The 13,210-nt window shown below is 38.0% G+C and overlaps 1 protein-coding gene across 2 annotated transcripts; it reads right to left on the reverse strand.

The window, feature by feature from the left end:
• Nucleotides 1–3,710: 3,710 nt before the first annotated feature.
• Nucleotides 3,711–12,703, reverse strand: LOC146488084 (retinoic acid receptor RXR-alpha-B-like). 2 transcript variants are annotated; one of them, XM_085121100.1, is made up of 6 exons: nucleotides 12,550–12,703; nucleotides 7,883–8,130; nucleotides 6,943–7,084; nucleotides 6,252–6,418; nucleotides 5,029–5,250; nucleotides 3,711–4,178 (listed from the first exon to the last, which is right to left on the reverse strand). In XM_085121100.1, exons 2-6 carry the CDS (start codon nucleotides 8,118–8,120, stop codon nucleotides 3,925–3,927), a joined length of 1,023 nt encoding a protein of 340 aa, XP_084977226.1. In that variant the 5' UTR covers nucleotides 8,121–8,130; nucleotides 12,550–12,703; the 3' UTR covers nucleotides 3,711–3,924. The 2 variants fall into 2 exon arrangements, with proteins under 2 accessions (XP_084977226.1, XP_084977220.1); XM_085121094.1 differs by lacking the exon at nucleotides 12,550–12,703 and adding an exon at nucleotides 10,821–11,196.
• Between the last annotated feature and the right edge of the window lie 507 nt (nucleotides 12,704–13,210).

Genomic DNA, 13,210 nt, shown 5'->3' on the forward strand with positions numbered 1-13,210 from the left:
GGTTTCAGTTTATTTACACTTGAATATAGTATTTACATTGTATATAGGAACATAGGAATAAAATAACAAATAAAAGGAGAAAAGGAAGAAGTTAATGGCTTTGATAGAAATGTACGGTGGTACACTAATAACATTTCACATATTTGACATTCGTATGACTAATTATGTTAGTAGCTTACCATTCAATTTATGTTTTGTATCGCTCAAATCTTAGTTTCCCAGGAGCTTTTTGGAGAAGACTAATTCTACTTCATCTTTGTTGGAATTCCTCAACCATCTGCATATCCGATGTCATCCTTATTTAAATCTGTCAGGCGTATTTGAACATTTTATGGAATCAGAACTATTTAACCTTCGGGTATAAAGGAGTGGAATGCCACAGGTCCGATAAATATCCCAAGTCAAGGAATTTTCATGGTAATTTTAAGGAAAATGCTGCAAACACTGTACCTCCAATTTTTTTCTTCTAGGGAACATTCAAAAAGAATATTGTAGGTGAGGGGACTGATAAGAAGTGGTGGTGAGGGAGGGGAGGGGAGGGGCAAGAAAATGATAGAAGGTTTGGTGGCACAGAAAAGAGATCTCACGACAAATAATAATCTTTTGAAGGAGAGTTCTTGAAAAATAAAACTAAGCAATACACAACTAACAAGCATTGAACTTGACTTTTTTACTATGATTAAACTGCAAGCGATCTGTTAGCGACCACCTAGGTTCAACTGTGTTATATAGTTATCATTTTGCGTGTACTATGTCGATAGCAATGAGTATTGAAAGTCGTAAAACGCCTTAAACAATCTATGTTAATACATTCACAAATAATGGAATAATCCATGTACTGCACTCAAAATGCCTTGTGGGTCGCGTAATCTTCAGCCCTCTCCAAGTTGCGATGTCATACCTCTAACACTGTTAAGAGACCCCGGGGATAGAGAGGGGGGCCGGATTCCGTATCCCCCCCTCCCAGACTTAGTAGCCAAAAAACCCGGTAGATAGATTTAAAATCATAAGCTGCCTGCTCATAAGGATGCTTTTAAAGTGGTCAAGTTTCTCTTCGGCACCACTGCCCAGTATCCGTGACGCACCCAGTATCCAAACGATATCTCGGTATCTCTCTCAGGTGTAATTTGAAAATAGTCTCAGTGACTATAAATTTAACTCCAAGATTTTTCTTTAAGCGTTATTTTTACCTTTGATTCTCAAACAGTAATCATTCAGGTGTTTTTGTCAGGACAGCTAAAATCAAGGCTTCTTTGGGCCTGCTTTATTGCAAATTTCTCCGTTTTCTTTTTTTTCCTTTTTCTCCGTTCTTTTTCCCTGGCGTTGCTTCCGTTTAGTCCCTGATGCTTGTACATTCATCTGCGAAAACCTTTTTTTCAACAATCAAATTGCTTTCTTTATTTCGTTTTATTGCTTTAATGAGATGATGTCAACAGGCAAGCCTGTACAATCTTTTAAAAGCTCCTCGCTTTCCATGCTATAACAGACATGATCAGGTTTGAAAAGCATTGTCTTATTTCTCCAACTTTTCCCTCGTGACATATATTCTTGACGAATATGACATCTGTCTGCCCAAATAGTGTTCGTTCTGATCTCCCTACATCTGCTTCGAGATCATGGCTTTAGTTTAGAAAACGTAACATTAGAACCCACACCGCTCAGGCGTCTTTTTTTCGTTAAAAGTGAGATGATAAGTCCGGAAGAAGTTTTAGTAAACAAAGAAGAGTACACAGCTACTGGCTATTGCATTGATTTGCGGAAAAAGTGAGATATAATCGTTTTGTGATGAAATTTTCTCAGGGGAAGGAGACTGCGTTAATTATTAATCATATGTCTTTGAATGGGGTTCTGGACTTGTTTTTCACTAGACAAGGAAGGGCCTAAAATATTCTAGTTCAGGCTAGTTTAGTTATGTTTAATTTCTCATCAGTCTTCCTCTTATAAGTTTGAGTCATATTCACGCTGTCGGCCATCTCGAGTGATGGTACGTACAGCCTCCCAGGAGCACCATAACCCATAACACTTACCACATCTTGCAAAGGAAATGAAGGCTATCTATTTAAAGTGCCCCTAACCCTTCAATTTGTTTTCTTTTGGTAGATTTCCATTTCTGTGAAGAACTCATTTTTGAACGTTTTTTCAGAAATATTGAATCCTTTTATTTTTACGAGCGCTAAAAGTTACGGAAATTTTTAAATTTTTGCGCGCTTTAAGCCCCGCTGGACAAATTTTTGTCTCGTGGGCTCATTAGGAACGAGCCAATGAGAAGCGACACTTTTTTAGCTGTGACGTAAGAAAAGGCCTCGGGTCGTTATCAGAAGGAATCTTATGCATGCTGATTCCTTTCTCTACATTTCGAAAGTTGCTGCATCTAAAAACCACACATTTTCCAACCATTTTCTCTGTTTACAATTGAAGCATTACCGCGAATCTTCGGATATTTTTGCACGATGTCCTTTTCTTACGTCACGCTCCATATTTGGCCGAGCAGGGGACTAATGCGAACGACAGGTGAAAATATCAGCAAGACTGCCTTCACTTCTAGCGCTTGTAAAAACAAAAGGATTCAATATTTCTCAAGATTTTTTTCGAAAATCGGTTCTTGAAAGATATGGAAATCTACCAAAAGAAAACAAATTGAAGGGTTAGGGCACTTTAAGGTAAAAGCTGCTCAAGACATCGCAGCGCAGGAAAACCCAGTGGAGAGGTTCCGCCCAGCCCTCGTATAGCCACGGGGGTGTGCATGAGTTTAATAAGCTTGTTCATCCGAGGGTTAGGTATTTTTTAATTGTTATGTTTTGAAGGGTTTTATCACTTGAAGTGCTTTTGCATTTGGTTGAAATTTCTTCGAGAGGCTTGCGTATAAAGGAATGTGATCTAGTCACAGTTTAGGTTCCTACTCACTACAAAAAAATCGAAAAGATTTGTAATGGTTTGTAATAAGTTTATTTTTCAATCCTTTACTCATTGTACTATCTACAACGAATCACTATTGACTATAATTGCTGTTAAGGTGTTTATGACCTATTAATCTTGTCCTGTTAACGGTTTTACACAGCAACGCTGCTATTATCAATGTAATCATAAACAATTTTGTTTTCTCTTAGTTTTATGTTATAATAATCTATTAATTTACCAAAGAAATCAAAATGCAATTTTCCAGAAATTCGAAAGTTATGTTTCTGACCCTCAACTCATTCCATCAACTTGATGGTGCAGGTACCCTTAGATCCACAGTACTCAAATGTTTGTGATGTAAGTCTTGATGATGTGTCGTTTTGCCGAATCGCAGGTTCACGATAGATGAACGATAGTATGGTGTCTTGATCTACAGACAAACAAACAAACATTGCACCGTAGCTGCTTCGGTTTACGTAGATTGAGGAAGTCGGTCTAGTTAACAAATCGACGGCAGTTTTCTATGGTCTATGCTCTTATAGCCCATAAAATGACGCTAAAAATGTTCAAGTTTGAACATTTCACTGCGTCATTTTATGGTCTATAAGCGTATAGACCATAGAAAACTGCCGTCGAATTTTTTTTTTTTTACAATAACATGGAAAAAGTACGAGCGGAATTTTGGCTTTATTTTCCGTTGAGAAAGCACCCGCGTTCAGCTGATGCCATTTTTATTGTCTGTACTCTTATAGACGTTAGCTTCGAGCCAATCAGCGCACGGGAATTCAGCGAAAGTTATTGTAAAATTGTCATTGTTTTGTACTCGACATGCTTAACCAAACCTTTTGCTTTTTGGTAGTCTGCTCATATTATTTATGTGTCCATTTTCTCTAACCTAAAAAATCCGCGATAATGTTAACCACTTGGGCATTCGTTTAATCTAAGGAGACGAAATTATGGCTATTTTGATTTAACTTTGCCCCTTAATTTTACAATAGTACTGAGTATAGTATGAATTAGATGATTTTAAGTGTGCGTTTTCATTTCCATCATGAAGGACAACACCTGAGGAACTGCCAGGCTTAGAAACGATTTGGCAAACAGACTCTCATTCGCCATCTTGGAACACACACCTCTTAGCGTTGGGAGTCGAAGCAAAATGTGAGCGAAGCGACTCGGTTTGTCGGGATACGAACACTTGATATAGTCCCGCAGTGCATCAAGGGAACGGTTTAGAATGAGGTCCACCGTCTCTCTGTTCTTTAATCCTGAACTCGTCTCTGCAAAAAAATGAAATCAATGATGAGAAAAAGTTAATGATTCTGAATGAAAGCAGCCCTTTTTACGATCAAAACTAAGCAGAATCATAACTTTTGTATTTTCTGTGATAGGATAGAGTCTCTTTCTTAGTGTATTTCGGCCTTCTGTGTAGGCATACAGCTGGTTTCCTAAGGCGATGAGCCTTCATTGGTTGCCGTCACCAAATGTCGGGGTAAAGTTGTTTTTGATAAGTGTATTTGAGTTGTTGTTTTCTTAGTTAGAAACTGTTCCATCATAGCTCGGGTGAGATACTGGTCTGCTACGATGGTAAGTGGTCGAGACGTCGCTATTAAAATCAAAGTGACTGCTTAGTTAATAAAACGATTAACAAAGTTATTTTTAAATGTAACAACGGTACCACATTTTAATTGAACAACATAACACATCAATCAAAGAAATGTCAATAGATAGACAGCAAATAAAGAAAACAATAAGATAGCTAGAGTGGGACGTAGTCGTGCCGTTCTTCAGAAAGACACACAGACAGTCAAAGGGAAAAATAGACAGTGAACTACATTCAGACAATTTGCACAGGGAGGCATAATCAGACAAACTTATATTTGTTAAAAAAAGATGGCTAGACTGGTGGAACGTAGTCGTGCAGTTCTTCAGACAGACACATAGATAGACATTCCGCACATGGACAGGTAATCGGACAAACATACACTTGTTAAAAAAGCAACAACAAACAAACAGTAAAGCAATTGAAATTAAAATCCTTGCCACTTCCACACTGGACCCAACAAGAGCGAGAAGCATGATTGTTCATGATTTCGTTTAAGCGGTGAAGAAAATAGGTTGGTAACTTACCTTGCTCGAAAAGCATGATGGCATTTACACAGGCAAACTCCGCCATGTCGAGTTGCAAGCTTTGCAGCTTATATGCAAAACAGGCTAACTGCGAAGACCATTGCTCTAGGACAATATTAAACGAGCGCTCGGGATTAAGAAGCACATCTTTGGCGACCATCACCGAACCCTGATGTGGACTGGACCGCTGACACACACGTAGGACCAATAACTCCAACAAAGCTATATGATGATGACATTATAACAGTTAGAGCAACTTAAAAGAGATTAAAACCTCAGTTCACTCTAGGAAGTGTGGAAGTTCATATGAAAGGAAAACACAGAAATCTATTAAGATCTTGATGCCTGTTTTAAGAGGGGCTGGGTAGGGCTTCTGTTCCAGAATGATATGGTTCCCAAACTGTCCCTGCCCCTGTGATAAAATTTTGGTCAGATGTTCTAACAAAACGAGTAATGGGTTTCAATGCACCTTATAAAAGAACTTGATATTGTGAAAATGTTGACTAGAGAATATTATTTCAGAAAAGTAACGAAATGATTCCAAGTACTCTATACCTTTATGATTTTAGTATTTTGAAAAGTTCTGCTCATGATCATTTGCGTACATTCGAATTGTTACACTTCGATGTCCACAGAATGCAAAGTTAGAGGGACGACCTGCACCGTTTGCAACGTCTTGCATGGTTGGTTGAGTGGACAAAAGAATGAAAAACAGAACAATGCTCCCAACCCTCAAAAACAATGCAGCTGCAGGTTATCGGGGTCCAGTGAAAATAGAGCTTTTGAGGGGCGCAGGTCTACAGCAGTCAGTAGAGCCACTCTGTGAACAAATTTGATTTGATGCCCAACCTCAGTATTCTTTTTGGCAGATTATATAATTCAGGGACTTGAGGACGAACAACAGAACAATGCACGCAACCCTCAAAAACAATGCAGCTGCAGGTTATCGGGAACAAGTAAAAATAGAGCTTTTGTAGGATACAGGTCCACTGCAGTTAGAGCCACACTATGAACAAGTTTGATTTGATGCAAAGCCTCAGTATTCTTTTTGGCAGATTATATAATTCAGGGATTTGAGGCATGTTGTGAAGCACAGGTCAAAGAGCCCATTCATTGACATATTTTAGGAAACTATAAGGTATGTTAAAGAATATAACTGAGTAAAGAGATCAGAAAATGTGAACATTTGTTTCGAGCTTCAAGCGATACCATTTTCAATGTACCTGTGGAGACGAGGCTGGCCTGATCGTCTCGATCTAGTTCTCTAAATCCGGGAACTTTGTATGCCCAGGCCACGATCAAGTCTACTTCCTGTAGCACTAAATCCATAACGATTTCCACAGGGTTCAAAGGGCAGATATCTACAAATCCAAGATCCAGATAGTCTGGTCTGTTGACAAAGATTAATATGTAATATAGTCAGTGCAAGCCCATCCAGTGTTAGAAGTTTTAAATTGCAAGCATTAAGATGACTATCGGTCATTTTTGATCATATTACAACTCAACGTTTAACCACCAGGTATTTTCTACCTCTTAAACAGGGCGACCACTTGGTATCTATAGATATACCAAGATAAAATAATCATGATCTTTTGGATATACTTGTGCAGGTACTAGACGAACAGAAGAAGAAGTGAAAACAGTGTGTATATCTGTCTATATCTCCCTAAAACAGCAACCAACAACTTGTTTAAAGGTCTTCCTAGTTAACTTACATAAATTCGACGTCCCCTTCCCTCCATTAGAATTCATCCCAAGCCAAACTTATAAGGAGTATCTATGCCATGATAGGCCAAAAAACTTGCTAACAACACCACTGGAGGCAGCGAAGTGTAAAGAGTTAAGAGTGGTACTGCGAACTGTGGTCACCGTGTTTTTGCAATTGTAAATTGTTGTAAACAAGAGCCAACAAACCTTCTTTTTGGGACGGCGTCAGGGCGTGCTTGGATTAGCTGTGTGATCAACTCAGACGAGACGAACGTTTCCGCGTTTTCTTTCATGCCTATCAATGACTTAATGCGCGGCCTTCCACCAGGAGCTCTGTCCTCTCGAACAGCTGTGAAAAGATAAAAGTAATAATAAATAAATATCCAAGTCGTCAATAAACTGAAGATGGAAAAGTTTCTTTTCAGAACCTGTGAAATTTTCACGGTGACCAGTTGCTGTTTATCGTCGGGCGGAACGCGATGGACGCGATCTTCAATTCTCTTTGTGAGGTTGGGTTTCTTTGATCTTCCTGGCGTTACTTTTACCCTCGTTGAAGACGAACAAGAAAAAAAAGCACTAGTTTTTTTGAATACGTAGAGTTCAAGTAGTTCAATTGGGTATCAAGACGTCATGTAAGTTGACGTTCATAGAAAGATGAGGAATGTTCGGCAATGATTGTTAGGCCTGGTAGACTTCTTTGTTTGTGCCATTGTTCAAAACCTAGGAAGTTGTTGACACAGAAACCTGGGAGGGTATAAAATGACCTTGTGTGAACGAGCAATGAGTTAACTTTCACTTGTATAGCAAATTTTGTAAAGTTTTACCTCGACAAGTCCTTTGTTCGGAAACAGGCGCGCTAGTTTATGAAAACAAAAGCAAAAACTTGCTGAAGGACAGCAGAATTATTCAACCAGCCTGGAAAACCTATTAATCAAACTTCCGACGAACAAATTTGATGGTTTGTCGTTTACACACAAAACATGTAAGATTGTCAAGCCCTGTCAGAGCAGAAAACGTGTTGGTGTGCAACCAGCATAAAAAGGTCAAAATTGTGCACAATTTTGGTAGATTTGACATAATTGGCTGCATTGCGATCAACTAAACATGGTTCATTGAATCAGTAATCAAACTTGTTACTACTCCTTACCTTCCTTGAGCATGCCTAACGACAAGCACTTCTGAAACCTGCAAAACTGGCACCTGATCCGGTTATTCTTGTCAATCTGGCATGACATGTTCTCCACGCACGTATAATGCAACTGCTTTTGGACAGTTCGCTTGAAGAAGCTCTTGCATCCCTCGCAGCTCTGCACGCCGTAGTGGAAACCCGACGAGCGATCCCCGCATATAGCACAAATACGGTTTGTGCTGTAGGACTTTTCCATGTCGTAGTGCCTGTACAAAAGAAATGTAAAATATGTTCAAACATTCGCTTACGCCTACATCCTAAGGGTGGATGACAAGCCATTTTGCGGCCGGTACAATACACATTTTGAAAGCAGGACAAATGTTTGTATGGGAAAATCAAAAGTCCAGTGGAATGGAATGGAATAAATGTGGGTACATGTAGACCGAGAGCGGTTTTTTACCGTTCAGCTGCATTAGATTTCATGAATTACACTTTGAAGTCTCCAATTCATATTTTATTAGAATTCACATTCAATTTGACATAGGGTTACAGGTTTTTCCTCGTCATCTCCGGTGCCATACAAATACTGTACTGCACCTCGCTTGGACCATATTTAAAAACAAGGAAATGGTTTATTCTATTAATTGCATGTACGGCCCCTCGGCTCAAAAATAAATCATTGTTTGAAGTTACTCTGGGAATAATATGGCTATGCTCCATCTTCCAAGCCTATTGTGTCGTGTTCCTTTTCATATTTGTCTGATCTATAGTCGGGTTCCTCTATCTTTGATTTTGCCTTTGTATTTTACTTTCTTCTTCGCCCCGTTGCTCAAACGTCGGACGTACGTGGTGCACTAACCGAAAAATAAACATGCTGAATCCTTTTTTAGTAAAGCTTCCGCCAAATACATGAAGGAAATCTCGGCATTGATTATTTTGGAAAAAAATTCTTAAATGCTTCTTTTCAGTCTGCTCTCTACTGAAATTTCCGCCTACAGTTATAGTCGACATGAGACGCAAGCTATATAAACATGAATCAATTCTCATTTTGACATAAAGTTCACCGAATATAAGGGGGAAAGAATTCCTATAGAAGGCTAAAAATTTATACAATTTGTAGCAAAAAACGCACCGGAACATGGGTCGAAACGTTCTGGTTTTCTCTTTTTAAATATTTTATAATTGTTAGCGTTGAATATACATCGGTCACTTGTCAATGAAATAGTCCCGTCCAGCGCTTATAGTAAAGAATAAGTTTAAAATTAACTTTTCTGTAAGTTTAAATTGTTACAACTTTTTGGATGCGGTCTTTGGTCGAAACAAAGGAAGCAACAATGGAACAAAGACCAGTGCTGTATAATATCTTTTATAGAAAACTGGATCATTGTATAATGCAATTCCAGGGATTTGATTGGCTCAGCGGCCATGGTATATGAGCCATTATACCATGCCCGAGAAAAAGCGACCATTAAATTGTCTTCTGGTTGTTCTTGCAAAGCGAAATTAGAAAGATCTAGCAAATATTTCTTGATTGTTTTTAATAAAACAATTACCTTATTCCACTCGCGCTTGTTGGATATGAGATGATTATAGCCAACTCGGCGCTACGCGCCTCGTTGGCTATCTATCATCTCATATCCAACAAGCGCGAGTGGAATAATTGTTAAGTAAGTCGAGAGAAATAAACGCGTACTCCGAGTAATATTGGGCTTCAAAAAAAAAAAAAAAAAAAAAAAAATACAAGCTTACAAAAATTTGACTTCAGATTCGGTTGGGTATTTGTCTATAGCTCATCACGATTTTATTTATTTTTTAGATTTGCAAAATGTTTTAGCTGGTCATGCTATCTTTTTATTGCGAAATTATAATTTGTTGTTTTTTCACAATAATTTTTTTTATCAAACCCTACATGCTTGAGCTTTTCGCATCAAAATGTCGTTTGGCTTCACTATAAAAAGTCATCTTGATCTGAAGTAAATCGTAACTTCATACCGGCATGTTGCAAATACGGCTGGCCATTTACAGTACAGAAATATAACGACAATATCTTCCCAGTTTAAATGCAAAAAGACAGTCCTTGTAACCAAGGAACATTCACAAAGTCATGTGAAAACTCCATGTGTCATACCTCCTCCTCTATTGTCACATTCAAAAGAAAACAAGACAATATTCCCTTTGAGTTTTAAATTTTCAACTGAATTGTTACTGTTGATAGAGAGAAGTCGTTTGCTTTTTGTTGCCATTATCTTTGTCCTAAGAAAGCGAAATTTATCATCTTTGACAGGGGAAAGAAGGATGTTTTTGATGCTATATCGACAGCTGCCGTTGAATTACAAGTGCAAAAGGCGATTTAGTTAACGACTTTCGCTCTTTACATCTCTTCCATTAGAATTACGTTTAGCGCGCCTGAAAGAGAAGTCTGTTATTTTCAAATACACTAAACTGTAGCTTTGTGACGCTTAATATTAGTTTTTCTTTGAAGCCGTTCGATTTTTTGTCTTAGATGTACTTAGAAATTCGATGTATGAACAGCCTTGGGTAATTAACCACTGGCCGAGACAGACATTTTCGCTAAACAAACCTGTTTACGTTCGTGAATCAAGTTTATGCTTTGTCACAATTATTTTAAGGCAAAGATTGCTCGTTAGTTTTTAATGTTTCCACATTTTAACACTTTAGCCATCAATGTGGCACCAAAGTTACAATCTCGACTAAATTCACGAAATTTCATTTTGGCAAATATTTAAAAACTAGCAACGCCCTTGGAAAGCACTGACGAACTTCGAAAGCTTTCATTCGACTGGTTACACTTTGGGATTCATCCATAGCTTCATAGGTTACACCACAATGATCTGGTTTGACTATTTGAGGGGAAAATATATAAAACGTCCACAAAGATAAACTGCTTATTCTTAGTCAGGCTTGTACAAAAGGTATTCAGTTTAGCCTCGCATACCTGATTACTTCCACTGAAAATCCTTCCGTCTGGATCTGCTTTGTAGGCGAGAAGTCTCAAGTTAGATAATCGATGAAAACCAACTGCAAAGCACAGCAGTTTGTAAAAGCGCTGAGCGAATGAGCGCGACGAAAAAAAGATGGCGCAGGGTTGGTTGTCTTTGGCGAGAAAACGTCAACTTTTAACTCAGAGTCAGAGATAACTTCTCCGCGCTTTAAACAAAACACCGATAAACTAATTTCCTGAGAACGTTTTTCTCAAAAGGAGCTCTGCACAAAGTATCATGCGCCTAATTAGAAACTCAAATTTTAAAACAAATTTCCTTTCGCACGATCCAATGAGTCGGCCATTTATTGTTAAATGCTTTTTAGTATGGAAAATCGATGGGCAGGATAAGACAGATGGATAAATGTTTCATTGTTGTTTGTGAAACAGCAGTTCTGCAGCTGTTGCAATTCTCATTTCGTTAGCAAGCCATTAAGAAATTTAAATAAATTTTGATAAGCGTTATGGAAATGTTGTGTATTTTTTGTCAATGTCTTTTATGTCAACGATATTCTTTTGGTTGAGTTTCATGATCAGCTCAACATCTTAAAATTCTGCTATGCATGGGGCTGGGAACGTCTTTTTCAATATGTTAAAATAATTTCTTTCTTATTAAAAGAGCTTTTGTCGAAATTTCGGACTTTAATTTTACTGTATACATGAGCAAGCTAATTTCATTTAACCCGAATCAGGATGGCAGTTGAATAACCTGACAAGTTGGCTGTATATTTCGCGTTTTACAATTGAGAGCAAATCAACTTAAATAAATTTACATAGACCTATTTTAATGTTTGCTCTTTCCAAACATCTTTTAAAGAAATGTTGAAAACCTGAGACTTGCTTAAATTTGTTTATTTAACAGCCATGCAATTGTTGAAACGATTTGAGTTTTCATGTCCGTTTGCGACAAACTATTAATCAACACAACAAGTCGAATCACTGTCGCTTTCCAGTTTGCTTCCACGTTGTTAGAATAAATATTTCAGTTTTTAATAAATGAGTGCGATTTTTCTCGTTATTTAAATAAAAGCAACGATGCGTTCTATGTTTAAAGACAAGCTGCGAAGCTTTGTTTTCCCCCTGGCAAGCGTGTGTATATAATTATGTGTGTTATTAAAGTACCACCAAGCGGTCCTCGAGTCATCAGAATTATAGTAAACCACATGCTTGGCAACTTTAAACAAATTCAAACTTACATGTTATATTGATTAAACAAAAAATCGAGTTAAAACGGGATGCATTTAGTTTCCCGCTGTTTTTCCAAGTCATCAAGATGGCATTCATTAATACACAAATATAAAACTCAATAAAACTTGATAAAGGAACAACTTTTTTTTAGACTCTTCAGTGACATATTCGAGTTAACCATAATATTTATGTGTTTTTTTCTCACTAAGAGGTTACACAACTTAACTGGGAAGGATATTTCAATGCATAAATTGTCGGCGTTTTTGATTTGAAAAGGAAGTGAAAAAAAATGTCTTCGCGAAAAATATTGCGCTTTACAAAAAAACGCGAGACTAATTCGTCACCAAAAAAGTTCCCATTATAAGGTGATTTAGAATAAGTTGCATTAAATGTTCTGAATCGCACAATTGAAATAGAAAATACATTAGGCATCAAAAACGAGGTTGCGCCATTGTATCCATTTCATAAGCATTAGAGAAAACGTCATAGAACTTACGCGTTGCCTGTGTATCTGGGGAAATCCACTCTAGAGGATCGTAGAGCCCGAAACCAGTTTGATCTCTCCCTCTCGTTTTTTTTCTCAGCTATTTGGTAACCTTTTACTTTGAATATGTACCAGTAGTTAGCTGTATCTGTGCGACGAACTTTGTTAAGGTTTTGTTCGTGTTTGCCATAATTGACAGCATTTTAGCATATGTTGACGTGAAAACTGACGGGCTCCACGCAATCCGCATAATTAATCCTGAGCGCTAGGATACTGGTACGTTTTTTGTTTCTTGTATTTGCGCCTTAGTTCATGTGGCAGTGATTCCCATGGGGTTATAATCAGATAGACATAATAAGAATTAGCGTTCTTTGCTTGTGCTGTCATAGCCGGCCGTTTTTCTATTCGGTGTCGAAAGTAAGTTAGCGTGTGACTCTGGTTTTGCCTTACCACAATCTGTGATTGGTTGGCAAAACTGGCGCCACTTTCTCAACCAATAAGAGGCAAGACCAAAACCAACCGTGACTTGTCCATACGCGTTTCAGTTCCCGCGCTTAGCGCCGGTTACATGCTATTTGCTTCGAATTGTGATTGGTCCATTGCGCTGTTTGCGTCTGTTGTGATCGGCTAGAGTAACTACATTGGTCTTGCAAAACCATCCTAATACAGCTGT

Source organism: Pavona decussata, unplaced genomic scaffold, assembly GCF_977016875.1.
Source record: "Pavona decussata unplaced genomic scaffold, jaPavDecu1.1 SCAFFOLD_11, whole genome shotgun sequence".
Lineage (NCBI taxonomy): Eukaryota > Metazoa > Cnidaria > Anthozoa > Scleractinia > Agariciidae > Pavona > Pavona decussata.